General features: G+C 34.4%; 3 protein-coding genes across 3 annotated transcripts; 2 read left to right on the plus strand and 1 right to left on the minus strand.

Annotated features, from left to right (window-relative positions):
• The first annotated feature begins 888 nt into the window (after nucleotides 1–888).
• On the plus strand, nucleotides 889–3,163 carry LOC111208838 (UDP-galactose/UDP-glucose transporter 3-like). Its single transcript, XM_022708387.2, has 6 exons — nucleotides 889–1,117; nucleotides 1,214–1,311; nucleotides 1,397–1,527; nucleotides 2,050–2,080; nucleotides 2,180–2,283; nucleotides 2,367–3,163. Exons 1-6 carry the CDS (start codon nucleotides 1,014–1,016, stop codon nucleotides 2,892–2,894), a joined length of 996 nt encoding a protein of 331 aa, XP_022564108.1. The 5' UTR covers nucleotides 889–1,013; the 3' UTR covers nucleotides 2,895–3,163.
• Nucleotides 3,164–3,297: 134 nt separating this feature from the next.
• LOC111208839 (pentatricopeptide repeat-containing protein At1g12620-like) lies at nucleotides 3,298–4,139 on the plus strand. The gene has a single exon (XM_022708388.2). It carries the CDS (start codon nucleotides 3,298–3,300, stop codon nucleotides 3,943–3,945), a length of 648 nt encoding a protein of 215 aa, XP_022564109.1. The 3' UTR covers nucleotides 3,946–4,139.
• Nucleotides 4,140–4,782: 643 nt separating this feature from the next.
• Nucleotides 4,783–5,481, minus strand: LOC111209084 (transcription factor MYB124-like). The gene is made up of 3 exons (XM_022708854.1): nucleotides 5,365–5,481; nucleotides 5,147–5,289; nucleotides 4,783–5,065 (listed from the first exon to the last, which is right to left on the minus strand). The coding sequence occupies exons 1-3, from the start codon at nucleotides 5,479–5,481 to the stop codon at nucleotides 4,783–4,785; spliced, it is 543 nt and encodes a 180-aa protein (XP_022564575.1).
• Nucleotides 5,482–13,559: the final 8,078 nt, after the last annotated feature.

Genomic DNA, 13,559 nt, shown 5'->3' on the forward strand with positions numbered 1-13,559 from the left:
ATCTGAAGAAGGCCGAATAAATACAGTACAACTAGGTGTTGGTGCAGTAAAGATTTTTTTTAATCTAACTTATATTTAAAAGTAAATTTTATTAAATATTATATATTTTACTTTTTTTTATTAATATTTAATATATATTTGATATATATTAAATTAATTTGTATAAAACTAATAAAAATAATATAAAATTGTATAATTATCAAAAATTTAGCATAGATAATAGTTATAAAATTTGTAGGTATATAAAAAATTAATGATCTTACGATTAGATATTTAAAATTTTAAAAAATTGTAGAAATTTTTGAAAGCTTTAGTAATACAAATTGGATAATTATACAAAAATAATAATATTTTGAAATTTGAAATGTTATATATGAATATATTTATTTTATAGATGAAGTATGAGTTATTACCATATTTAAAAAAAAAAATTACCAAAAAGAAATATCAATATTAAATGTAATATATTAATTATTACCATATTCTAATAAGTTTGCCAAAAATATAAATCAACATTAAATGAAATTATTCATGTTATATTTTTACGGAAGACATGTCATCAATTTCAGTAACTTTGTCATATTTGTTTTGTGAAATTGACTGTAAAGAAGATATGTGACAAAATCACTTCACAGATATAGACTATGGGATAATTAAAATATCCAAAAAAGACGAACTAAACCCGAAACATAGGTTATATGAAACTCCTGACGTTTTTCATCGAAACAAACGCCACGTAGTTCACCTCTCTATCTCAGACATAGATGCCAGTGTGTGACTTGGATTTTCATAAACGAATCCACGTCCCGCGTCCAATGAAAAACACCATGTCAGTTCATTCAACCAATAATACAATTACACGTGGAACATCTACGTCTTTCTCGCGCCTCCGACACTGTTAATAACTTTCCGTTTCTCACTTCAGATCCATTCTCATAAATTCATCGCAAAAAAAAACTACTTAAAACTCACATTCGAATCCTCGCCTGTTTATAATCGGAGAGAAACACACGATGGAATCTCACGGCTCCGGTCTCCGGCGAGTTCTGTTACTCTCATTCTGCGTCGCCGGGATCTGGGCCGCCTACATTTACCAAGGCGTTCTTCAGGAAACCCTGTAAGTATAATCTGAATCGAATCCGATCATCAAAGCCATAAACTTTTAATGTGATTGCGATCCAAAAGTCACAAACTTTTATGGTTTCTCGATTAGGTCGACGAAGAGGTTTGGTGAAGACGAGAAGAGGTTCGAGCATCTTGCGTTTCTGAACTTGGCTCAGAATGTGGTCTGCTTGGTTTGGTCTTTTATAAGTGAGTATTCGAAAGACTCTCTTCCTTTAGATGTATTGCTAAGAATGGATGAAGAAGCTAAAGTATGTTTTGTTTTCGTGAGCAGTGATTAAGCTGTGGTCCAATGAAGGTAGTGGTGGAGCTCCATGGTGGACGTACTGGAGTGCTGGCATTACTAACACCATTGGTCCTGCCATGGGCATTGAAGCTCTCAAGTATATCAGTTACCCTGCTCAGGTAACTTGGTCATTGTTTTGTAATAAGCAATGTTCTAGAAATTGCTAGGAGGTAGTTAGGCCTTTATATGAGATCATTAATTAAGCGGGGCGTCTTAGAATGTATTTTGAATGCGTAGACTGATTTTTTAAAGAAAATCTACTAGAAAAATCGTTTTGTTTAGGTCTGATTTGCCGACTAGGCGTCGATTTTTAGAACACTGGTAATAACCTACTTCAGCTAAGAGCCTAAGACCATCTCCAATTGTTCACTCTATTTTAGAGTAACTCTATAATAGAGTTGATTTATACTCCAATAGTATTCTATTTCAGAGTGCAAAATAGAGCCATGAACAAAAAATAAACAAGTTATTCCATATATAAAATAAACTCATTTTTTACACTATTATAGAGTGAGAAATAAGTACCATTTGAGCATTTTTACTTCAAACTCTATTTTAGTGTGAAAAATAGAGTGGGATTGAAGATGCCCCGGTTCATGTTTTAACCATTTCCTAACTATTATTGATTTTTTTTTCTGCAGGTCCTGGCAAAGTCTTCTAAAATGATTCCAGGTAAGGTTACTATTTAGAGCGTTAATTATTTGTTCTTCATTTATATAAACCAAGGTTTTTTGTATATCTCTAATGCTTTTTTTTTTTACTTTCATGTAGTCATGTTGATGGGGTCCTTAGTTTATGGCATAAGATACACTTTACCTGAGTATCTCTGCACTTTTCTTGTTGCCGGAGGAGTGTCCATGTTTGCCCTTCTTAAGGTAAACACATCTCTGCTGCATTTTCATTAACTTTTTTGTTATCTATGGAAAACATAGTAAACCGTATTTGAATCCGGTTTCAGACTAGCTCAAAGACCATCAGCAAGCTAGCAAATCCAAATGCTCCTCTTGGTTACGGCCTCTGCTTCTTGAACCTCGCCTTCGACGGGTTCACAAACGCCACCCAGGACTCCATCACCGCAAGGTATCCGAAAACCAGCGCGTGGGACATAATGCTGGGGATGAACTTATGGGGAACCATATACAACATGGTCTACATGTTTGGCTTGCCGCATGGGAGCGGATTCGAAGCCGTGCAGTTCTGCAAGCAGCACCCCGAGGCGGCGTGGGACATTCTCATGTACTGTCTGTGCGGCGCGGTGGGACAGAACTTCATCTTCTTGACGATAAGCAGATTCGGGTCTCTAGCTAACACGACCATAACAACGACGAGGAAGTTTGTGAGCATCGTGGTGTCTTCGGTTCTGAGCGGGAATCCATTGTCGTCGAAACAGTGGGGATGTGTGTCGATGGTGTTTGGTGGTTTGTCTTACCAGATTTACTTGAAGTGGAGGAAGCTGCAGAGGACGCAGAAGAAGAAGAAGACTTGAAGCTGAATCTATAATTCTTGTTTTTGATCTGGGAAACATTTTACTTTTACCATATTAAGGTCCGAAACGTAGAGGAAAGAAAAGCTTAGCAAAATGTAGTACTAATGATAAGTCAAGCCAAAAGTCAAATCATTATTTCCACTCATATGTATATTGTCTTTTAGCAGGAAACTCCTCTCCTGCAAAAGCAATTAGTCTTTAAGATTAAATGTTTGATCACAAAGTCTTTTTAAGTATTCTATGAATGATAAGCTTACAATTTCAGAGAACTGTGGACTTGGGATGCCTTCTAGAGTTCTGTATCAGGCAATGGTGGTTGATCCTGAACTATACTCAGAGCTCGCTGGTGAATCATGGAGGTCAGGTTTGCCTAAACGACATCAAATGAAAAGGTTATGAAGGTATGAGACTTTTCCGCAAAATGTCTGTGGGAGGAGTGGTTGCAGATACAGTCACTTATAGCAGTCTAATCCAAGGGTTTTGTCAATCTGGGAAACTTAATGTCGCCAAAGAACTCTTCCAAGAGATGGTTTCTGAAGGTGTTCATCCTAATATTATGACTTATGGTATTTTGCTGGAGGGGTTGTGTGACAATGGAGAAGTAGAAGAGGCTTTGGAAATACTTGAAAAAATGCACAAGTGTATGATTGATCCTGGTATTTGTATCTATAATATCATCATTCACGGCATGTGCAATGCTAGTAAGGTCGATGATGCTTGGGATCTATTCTGCAGCCTACCTTCGAAAGGAGTGAAGCCTGATGTTAAGACGTACACCGTAATGATTGGAGGATTATGTAAGAAAGGCTCTTTGTCTGAAGCGGATGCATTGTTTAGGAAAATGGAAGAGGATGGGATTACACCAATTAGTGGTACATACAACACTCTTATCAGGGCACATCTCCGAGAAGGTGACTTAGCGACATCAGCTAAACTTATAGAAGAAATGAAGAGTTGTGGGTTCTCTGCAGATTCTTCCACGATAAAGATTGTTATGGATATGTTATCGGATGGTAGAATGAAGAAAAGCTTTCTGGATTTGCTTTCTTAGAATGTTTGGATCTTAGTTTGCAAGAGACAAAAGTCCCGGTTAGTGTTTTGATGATGTGTATTTGGGCTTATTAGTTGAAACTAATTTTGTTTGTTAACATCTAAACAGAGCTTGATGCCTTCAGCTTTGTCCTTTTTTTTTGTCGCTTCAAGTGTTTCGTTTCTGATTTATGCTGATGTTTTCAGTTTACCGAATGTGTATCAAGTGCGTGCAATCTTCACTTGGGCAAAACATGGACTACTATAAGTGAAGTGTGGACACAAAACCATGGTTCAACCATAGACAAAATCTCATGAAACTTCACTAATGGAGACATGCCGATATACAAAATTCTAAATGTTGTTTGTTGTAATGACTTGTTATGTCTTCTCTCGAGATCCTTACCAGCTCCCATATTGCTCCTAATAAGAACACACTGGTGCCTTCCTTTGTAGATGGCTTCCTTATGAACCAGAGTAGATAGCAGATTCTTGAGAGCTTTCTTTGTTGGGGCTAAGAAATGTTACCATTAAAAAAAATAAAGAAATGTTACCATTAACATTCTAGGAACAAACAAAGAAATTTTAAAAACCTTTGAGGAAGGAATGCAGAATCATGGCATGCCGGCTTCACAAAAACTTCCAGGCTGATATGGCTGCCATGCACTTAAACTGAAACCTAAAGCGAAAGTGGGAATACAATGATTAATAAATCAAAGAGATATGGTTGGTTGGTTGGTTGGCTTTACAAACTATGGAGAAGGACTCTTTTGCAAGGGTGTGGTTGTGAAGGATTAGCTTTAAGACTCAATGTTTGATCACAGAGTCTAAGTATTCTATGAAAGATAGGCTTACACTTTCAGAGAACCGTAGACTTTGGATGTTGTCTGCTAGAGTCTAGAGATCTGAACAGTGGCGTGACCTGAATAGGGGAACTGATGTTTTCTTCCCCCAAGATGGGCATATTCTCTTCAAGATTTTTCAGGACATCACACGTTGAGAGAAACTCATCTGCACCTTCCTTATGTTCTGTCTGAGTATCAGGCAATGATGGTTGTGTTCTGTCACCATACTGATCCAGAGTGATGGTTGATCCTGAACTATACTCATAGCTATCTGGTGAGTCATGGAGATCAGGTTGCCTATCAAATGAAAAGGTTATACAATCAAAACATTAGGATGAACACAAACATTCTTGTGGTGATTGAAAGCTATTTTTTCACTTCCAAGATGAGTGATTGTCTTCATAACTACTCCTCAAAACATCTATAAGGTCCCTGAACTCCTCTAGTTGAAAATTAATGTCAGGTAATCCATATCTCAATATATAATTTTTCTTGTCTTTATTCATGAAATCCTGAAAGACCTGAACATATATAACAAGAAGCTCACAACATTTTTCTATTTCAATATGTTGAGAAGTTGTGGTTTCTTGGTTTACCTTCCAAGCATTCTCCATGCTTTGTTCTGTGTTATCTTCATTAACTTTCTGCGCCAATGAGCTTAGAAGTTCAGCTTGTTGCATCAATGCTGTAACTTTAGGATCATCCTTCTCCATAATTTGTAAAGCCAACTAGTTACTCTGGTCTTATAACTATGACTTCACCACCCACCGTTAGAGTTTGAGCTTTGATTCTACCTGCCTGAGTAGTCCTAGACTTCACGAACAAAATGATCATTGGGCCGTTACATCGTAGGAGCTTCTACTGTAAACCATTCTTAATCACAAACTTTTCGTTGATACTGTGTTAAAAAAAAAAGTATACTTTTTGGGATATTAATCATCTTATATAGTCTATACTCTAGCACATAAATACTGAAGTTCATTAAAAGAATTAAGTCCTTACTACCTATTCTTCTTGCCACTTAATTTTGCATGTAAATGTTGGATAAAACTTGGATGTTATCTTTCTAACCGTTAAAAAAAAAATTCTTTCTTTCTTACTGATGTATTATTGACATGCGTAGCATACAAATAATTATAAATTATTCATGAACGAGAGAAATAATACATTGGAAAAGAAAGTTCACAGAAGGAGAAGAACAAAAAAGAAGAAAATGACGTGCGGCTAACAGTTGTCTGATGTATTTGTAAGAAAATGCAAAGAACATTAATTTACCGTTCTTGCATATGAAAACCCTTTGGCAAAATCATTACATACGTTTCTCTTTCTCCATCACTCATTGTCTATTTGTACATCTCTCCCACGGCGACGTCCCACCTGTATGTGTCATCCTTAACTAGTTAAAAAAATATATTCGTTTGAATATCTATTTATATATAAACTGGTTGATTATGCCAACTATGAAAACTTTATATTGACAATATTATAGACAACAACTCTACATGTTTTACGAGAATTCACATCTGACTTCGTTTTTTTCAAGAATTGAAATCCAAACTTACCAGTATAAAAGCATTAATAAATTTTTGGTGAAACCATTGGACCAAAGGAGTTTCAGAACTGGTCCGTCTATTAGTGTTTTATAGTTTTGTCCAGAATAATAATAATTTCTAACTACCCCTAATAGTATATACTAAAAAAAATATACTCTATAAATGGTATAAATTATACAGGAAATAGTCGAATATGGGTCCAACAAAACTATTCTTGTCTTTACCATATATGGTTAAGAAAAGAAAAGAAAAGAAAAAGGTTAAATATGGTCTATGTACAAACCTATATCTATTCTCTTGGTTGGTTTTAGTTCGGATTTCAGTTTCACAGTGAGGATCAAAGAATGATTTTGAGATTGGGTTGACGTCAATTTGGAGATATACACGTCTTTTATCAATCTGACCTAATCTTCTTAAATCATAATTTTCTTTCGTCTTTATCTGACTCGCGATTTTAGTCGATCTCGATTCAGAGAATTCCGTTTGGAGTTGATATCTTCCCTTTTTTCTCAAGCATGACTAATAATATTAATTTTATTTTACTATATATCTATAAAGCTTTTTTCATATGTGATTCTTAGTTCTTTAAAAAATTTTAAAAGGTATTTAGGAGCCGCGACGTTATCTTATAAAGACGATCATTCAAAACAACTCGTTTAAAATACATTTAGCTGGATAGTTATTTTTTCAGTAAGACAATAGTTTTTTTTTTATAGTGTAACTATAACTTTGTAACCAAATATATTGTTCGCAATTTTGTCTTTTTTCTTCGAATGTGATTGCGGATGCAGCGTGCTGTCACGCAGCCGATGACGGCCCATCAACTAATGCGATATTCAGATGAGATGTAAATTAGTTATTCGACGTGATGGTGATGACTCTTTAGCAATGTTATGTTTATACCCTAATGACTAATGTAACATATTACTTAGAATTTGGATAACACGTTCACATATATAATTTAGAAATGTAATCACCGATTAAGATAATATTTTCTGACGACTGGGACTCGTGAGTTAAAAAAAGATCAAGGTGGAAGGAAAGGGAATGTGAACACACAAAACAAACAGATCACGTGGACAGCTCTTACGACTTCACTTTCAGACACAAGTCACCACCCAAAAATACAGTCACCTATTGGTCCTATTCGATCATTTTGCAAGAAAATTAAAAGCAAAAATACCTTTTTCCAACCAGTATTCATTAAAAACGGAAAGAGGACAAAAAGTTATATGAAGATAGATAGTTAGATACGATTCATTCGATATCATACAAATCTTCTCCGACTATAGATATATCGTTCATAAGAGTAGTTCATAGTTATTGACTGTTGACTCCCAAATTTGGTAAAACTTTGAAATTTCAACATAAAATAAGTTCAGTATTTTTTATTCAGAAATTATTATAAAATACCTTAAATGTCACAAAACAAAGTTTTATTCTATGTATAAAGTAGTAATGCTTTTTTTTTTTTTTGAAAACTATAAAGTAGTAATGCTGGTACATAAAATATAGACCTTAGATCTCTTATGCTTCGTCGACCTCAACGAACCTATCTAATTTCTTTATTCCATTGAAGCACATAACTCTTTTAAAAGGGTTTCATGAGCTTTGGGAAATACCTTATTGATAACAACCAAAACTCTCTTTCTATATATCTGGTCAGCCATATTATCATCCATTTCAACCCTTAGCTTTAAGAAAAATAAACAAACAAACGCTTAAACAGTATCTAAGATAAAAAAAAATGGTTCGATTAAATTATTCATAAAATATAATTATTATACTAATTATAGAATATATTTATTTTGAATTTTTTTATTAAATATTATTTAATTAATTAACTTCTTCAATTGAATTTTTAAAACAAGTGATATAAGAAAAAAATGTAAACAATTTATATATAAAAATAGAGAAAGTAAAGCACTTTTGCTACCGTCCAAATAACACGATTACGATGGCTCTCACAGATGTCAGTTAATGAGTGGATTCAAGCTGGCAAAATAAATTTTATACTCAATAATCCGTTAGTTGCACGTTATAATCTTTCGGCGCGAGTCGAGCTACGATTTATATAGTGGAGTAATATGTAAGATAAGCACCGTACCCATATGACCTTTAGTAGTATGATAAATTTGAACATTAATTACTGACATTTGGTTTTTGGTTTAGTAATCTTATACAATAAAGGAGACTTTAGTCTCTCATTATGAAGCCACATCATCGAAGAGGGATGTACATTTTACGACACGTGTCGCCACACCAAGCATCCTTACGATTTTCGGCTAACGCTTCACTTATTTCTCTAACATGATTTGGACTTTTTTAAAATTATAGAAATAGCTCAAACGTTCCGTTTAGTATCCGATGCTAGCTTAATTTAAAGAATGTGATATGGGCTTTTATTACAATAGATAAAGTTGGTCCAGACATTGTAGAAGCACTCGCCTTTTATTAAAACGAAAAGATATGATTATTCTATACTTCTATTTTCGAACTAATCATCAGCCTTTTATTTTTTAGATAATACATTTGTTTAAGTCTTTCTTTATCAATAAATATATTACAACCAAATGAAGGCAAAATCACACATAAAATATAACATGTATAATGATCACAAAAATAATATCATTTTTTTCAAGAAATTTTCATTTTCAAATTTATAAGCATCTTTAATTTACTAATACCATAAAATGAATTGTAAATTCATTTAAGAATACAAAAATGCAAAACAAATAAGCCTTCTTATATTTATTGTTAAAATCTAACACTACAATTATATGAGAACAAAAATTTCACATCCAAACAAACAAAAACAACCCAACAAAATTATTTAGTCGTTACTGAACAATTCACCATAACTTATTGAAAACAATCATTTTTAGTAATCTAATAGCTCATTAAAATTGTATCATAAAAATTAAATAAAAAGTCAAATGTAACATCAATTAGACAAAACTGCTTCCACAAAATTAATAAATCAACTATGCACACAGTGTATTAGCCTCCAACCCGTAACAAACATAATAATACAATTCATCCACCATATTCGAAAACCAGTAAAGGAAAAAAAAGAAAACAAAATGGGATCAGCGAATTCAGAAAACAATTATAATTCAGACGAAAGTATTGGTAGCTATGAAGGAAACTCCTCACACACAGACCCAACCATCTATTTCATGAACCTCGACCTCCAATATTTTGTAGAAGAGCCACTCACTATGCTAAATAGTTACAAAATTTTAAAGAATGAATTTTTGGCTACTGACCATCCAAGGGATCACTACATCTAGGGGTTACTTCAATACTTTCAGCACCGCAAATCTATCGAAGGACTCAACCATCTTCGTCAATCTGCAAATGGAAACTTTGACAACGGTACATATATTTATGGTATATTAATGTTGTGCAGAGGCGATTTCAGTGAGGGAAAAAAGTACCTCGATAAGTTATCATGGAAAACTAATCAAGTCAGAACTGCGCAATGTTTGACCATGATTAAGAATTCACTAAAAGAAATCAGAGTCATTTTGAAGACAAAATATTTAACAAATACAACCACAATGGAACCCCTGACTGATTGCCACAATCATGACATGGACAGTGCATGCGAAGATTGTTATTACTTTAAGAGGATGAACGAATTTGTTGACTACATTAGCACGAAAAAACAGTAAACAAACACATGAATTTACATGTTTCTTTTGGAACATTAACTTTACTTAACCTTTTACATTATACTATATTTACTTTTGTGCAGCTTGGAATATTGACTTTAGTTAATCTTTTACATTGTACTACATTTACTTTTGTCCATCTATCAACTATATATTATATTCTTATTATACTAATCTATGAAATCACTTACGGTACTCCTCTTTCGCCTAATCAGATAAAAAATCAAGTAACACAATACTGACAATAACCACTATCAAATGGATTAAACGGACCAATTTTAACTTATTAGAAAACAAAATATACAAAGAACAAAAGATTCGATATACCCCTAGTATTTTAATATAGCTTTTCATTTATAAAATGATTGATATATAGCCCATTTTTAAACTCCTCAGTCCAATTGTAAAATGTTGTAGGTTCAGTAAGATCATGGAGAATAGTCCACAGTCAATCCGCGAAATTGTTGCCATTGTTAACGTAATTAATGTTCATTATAATACTAGTAAACATTTCAATAACCAAGGTTAATTTATGTCTCTATCTATTCTGTGGAAAAATCCATCGTTTAAAGTTTAAACGATAAAAACAAGACGTGTAGAATATGATAAAAACACATGTCAAAGAAAACGGACGATTTGACGAATAAAGAGCCCACCACCACATAAGTTGTTTTTGGGGTCAACGGCCGGCGCCCACTACATAACTAAAGTTAAGTAATGCAGTAAATCTCGGGGTATTAAATTAAGTAAAGACACTAATTTCATGGTTTATGCGCAAAAATATACTCCCACGTGCGTTGGCACGTGCTCCGTGAACCTAGATTCACTTTGTCGACAGCTTTCTCGTGTTCCTCATCTCTTTGTTCAGCTATTCTTCTGATGAAACACACATACATGCGCTCTCCCGTACAGTTATTTTAATGGACGTTATATTCGGAAAAACATAAAAAGGAGCATTATATTCGGTGAAAAAGAAGCATTATATTCCTAATAATGTTTGTGTGGGAAATGCGAATAATAGTCTTTTATTTTGTTTTCCAATTCACATACCACTACTATATTCCATTGCCAAAACTTTCAAATGAAACCAATAGTTAAAATGATTTATTTTATTGGAATTGTTTGAAAGAGAACATTGATACTGTTACGATGAAAATTTGAAAATGTAATTTATATAACTAAATCATATATAAACCATGATGAGATGATAATAAAAAATATATTTTTCTAAGACGTTACTAAAGAAAAAAGGAAGATGCTATTAAAGATATAAAATTGATTATTACTCTTTTTATAGAGAAAATGAGCAAGGAGATATGAATGACGTACATACTATAAAAAGTTGATTTTTGTGGATGACGCACACGTACATGGTTTTGATAACTTTCATTACAAAGCAAGTTAACTTCCTTTGACCAGAGGATTTATTACAGGTAAAGTACCGAAACTTGTAGAACATTTTACACTGAACACTAGAAAACAAAGCTAGAAACAGTTTCAGTTTCTTGATTTAAATACACGTTAACCACCACTGGGGGAGGGAAAAAAAAGAACTTGGCTAAAATACTTGGACTCTCTAACGTAACCGCAGAAAGAAAAAAAAGAATATTTAAATAAGTTCATTATTTTAACACAAAACAGAGAACAAACGGCCAAGGGACTTTGTTCTGATTCGCCCTACTACCTCCATGGTTTACTCTGATTTGTCCCTCCTAGTAAATAATTTAATTTTCTTTTTTCTTTAATTACAGAAACTTGGCTAAATACTAAACTACCCTTAATGAATCTACAAAACTACAACTAAACCTAAACTAAACCCTCTAACCTAACCCGAGTATTTCTTTCTTTCCTCTAAAACTCCCAAAACAACCTTCCCGACCCCACTCTTTATTTATTTTCTTTTTTTTTCTCTTTCTCTTTGTACGAACCCTAATCGACAAAAACGTTATTAGCCGGCGTGGGAGCGATTTTATCAGAGCTTCCTATAAACCCCAGCCAGCTTTTGGATACTATAAACAAAATGCCGTTGAGAGAGATGTCGTGTAGCTGCGGCCGGGAAGGGAGCTTGTTGAGAAGAAGTGTGTTTCTGTTGCAGCTGTTTAAAAAAACTTTTTTTATCTTTGATCACGCGGATGGACCGAAGAGTTTGGCTACTAGAATGGTTGTTGCTGGAGGGTGGTTAGCTCCACGGCCTGTACTAGCTTCTTTATTAGCTTTGTCTGCTTATAAACACCCTGAGAAACGTAGAGGTTTAAGGAGGAGGCTTAGACGCGCTATAGCTTGTGGTTTTGCATTTTCTAAGTCCAAACGATCAGGAGCTGAAGCTGCTTCTATGTTACTGAGATTCAACATCGCTAGAACCAGCAGCGTCAAGCTAGGGTTTATATAGGTGCACGAGCTTGGGAAACCGCAGAACAGATATGGGGGGGGGGGGGTTTGCTTCTTGCTGTTCGGTTTCGGCAACGAAGCTCCGACCATTCAGCTGAAGATAACGGAGCTGCTGTTTCTTATGAAGCAAGTAATCTTACCCTTAGCGATTAGAACTTTCATACGCCGGGGAGCTGCTTAGAGTCTGCACAAACGCACTCGAAGCGGCTGACCAAGCGCTGGTGATGCCCGTTGGAGAAGTGGCTAGACAAGTCTCTTTGTTGGAGACCGGTTCAGACAAGCGCACAGCTAAACCTCTTCTTTGGAAAGAACTTGCTCTGACTCGAGCCATCGTGTTAGAGACAAGATCTAAGCTGATGTTGTGTGGCGGGCAGTTCAGTGTGGCTGATGATCTGATCTGGAAAGCCATCTTTATAAGAACTTCGATCTCAGGAGAGGATATCATCCTGCGACTGTGTCGACTCGAGAGACAGATCTTCTTAGGGATATCTTTTGTTGTAAAAGTTACAAAAGGTTAGAGTTTCTTGGTTTTGTCATAATCATTATTCTTTAGTTATAAAAGTAAGATTTATACAGAGGCTTTAGTAATAAAGAAAACTATTATGTAAGAAATTTGTCAGAGAATCCGTTTTTTTACATTCCTCTTTTAACTTTTAACAAATCTCTTTGTAGAAGAATCTTTCAAAGTATTTATCAAACAGTCAAATGTAGTTTATGTCTGCATGCTAATTCTTCTTATATATCTTTTGTCTGACGTGAATAATCCAAAGATTGGTAAGAAGAAAAAACAATCAAAAATTAACCTTGTCTGACGTGAATAATCCAAAGATTGTCAAAGTGCTCCTAAAAGAAAATCTATGTGGAAGGAAAATTGAGTTTTTGAACTGACACAACAAAACAAATGAAGAAGATGAAGACTTTTAAACTAAAGCTATCTTTTGTTATCCAACTTTGGGTGATGCAAAACAAAACAAAAATACGTTCTAAGCAAATTGGACACTCGTCTAGATGCAACTGAAACAGGAAAGGCGGCTGAAGAGGAGCAGCAGTGTATAGAAGAAGATGCCAGAATCGGGAAACAACAGCAGCAGCAACCCATTCTTTGGATGGTTGTACCAAGTCAAGTCTTCGACCTACATTTAAATGTAGTAGCTTTGCACTAACAATAATAAA

This window comes from Brassica napus, chromosome C8, assembly GCF_020379485.1.
Source record: "Brassica napus cultivar Da-Ae chromosome C8, Da-Ae, whole genome shotgun sequence".
Classification (NCBI taxonomy): Eukaryota; Viridiplantae; Streptophyta; class Magnoliopsida; order Brassicales; family Brassicaceae; genus Brassica; species Brassica napus.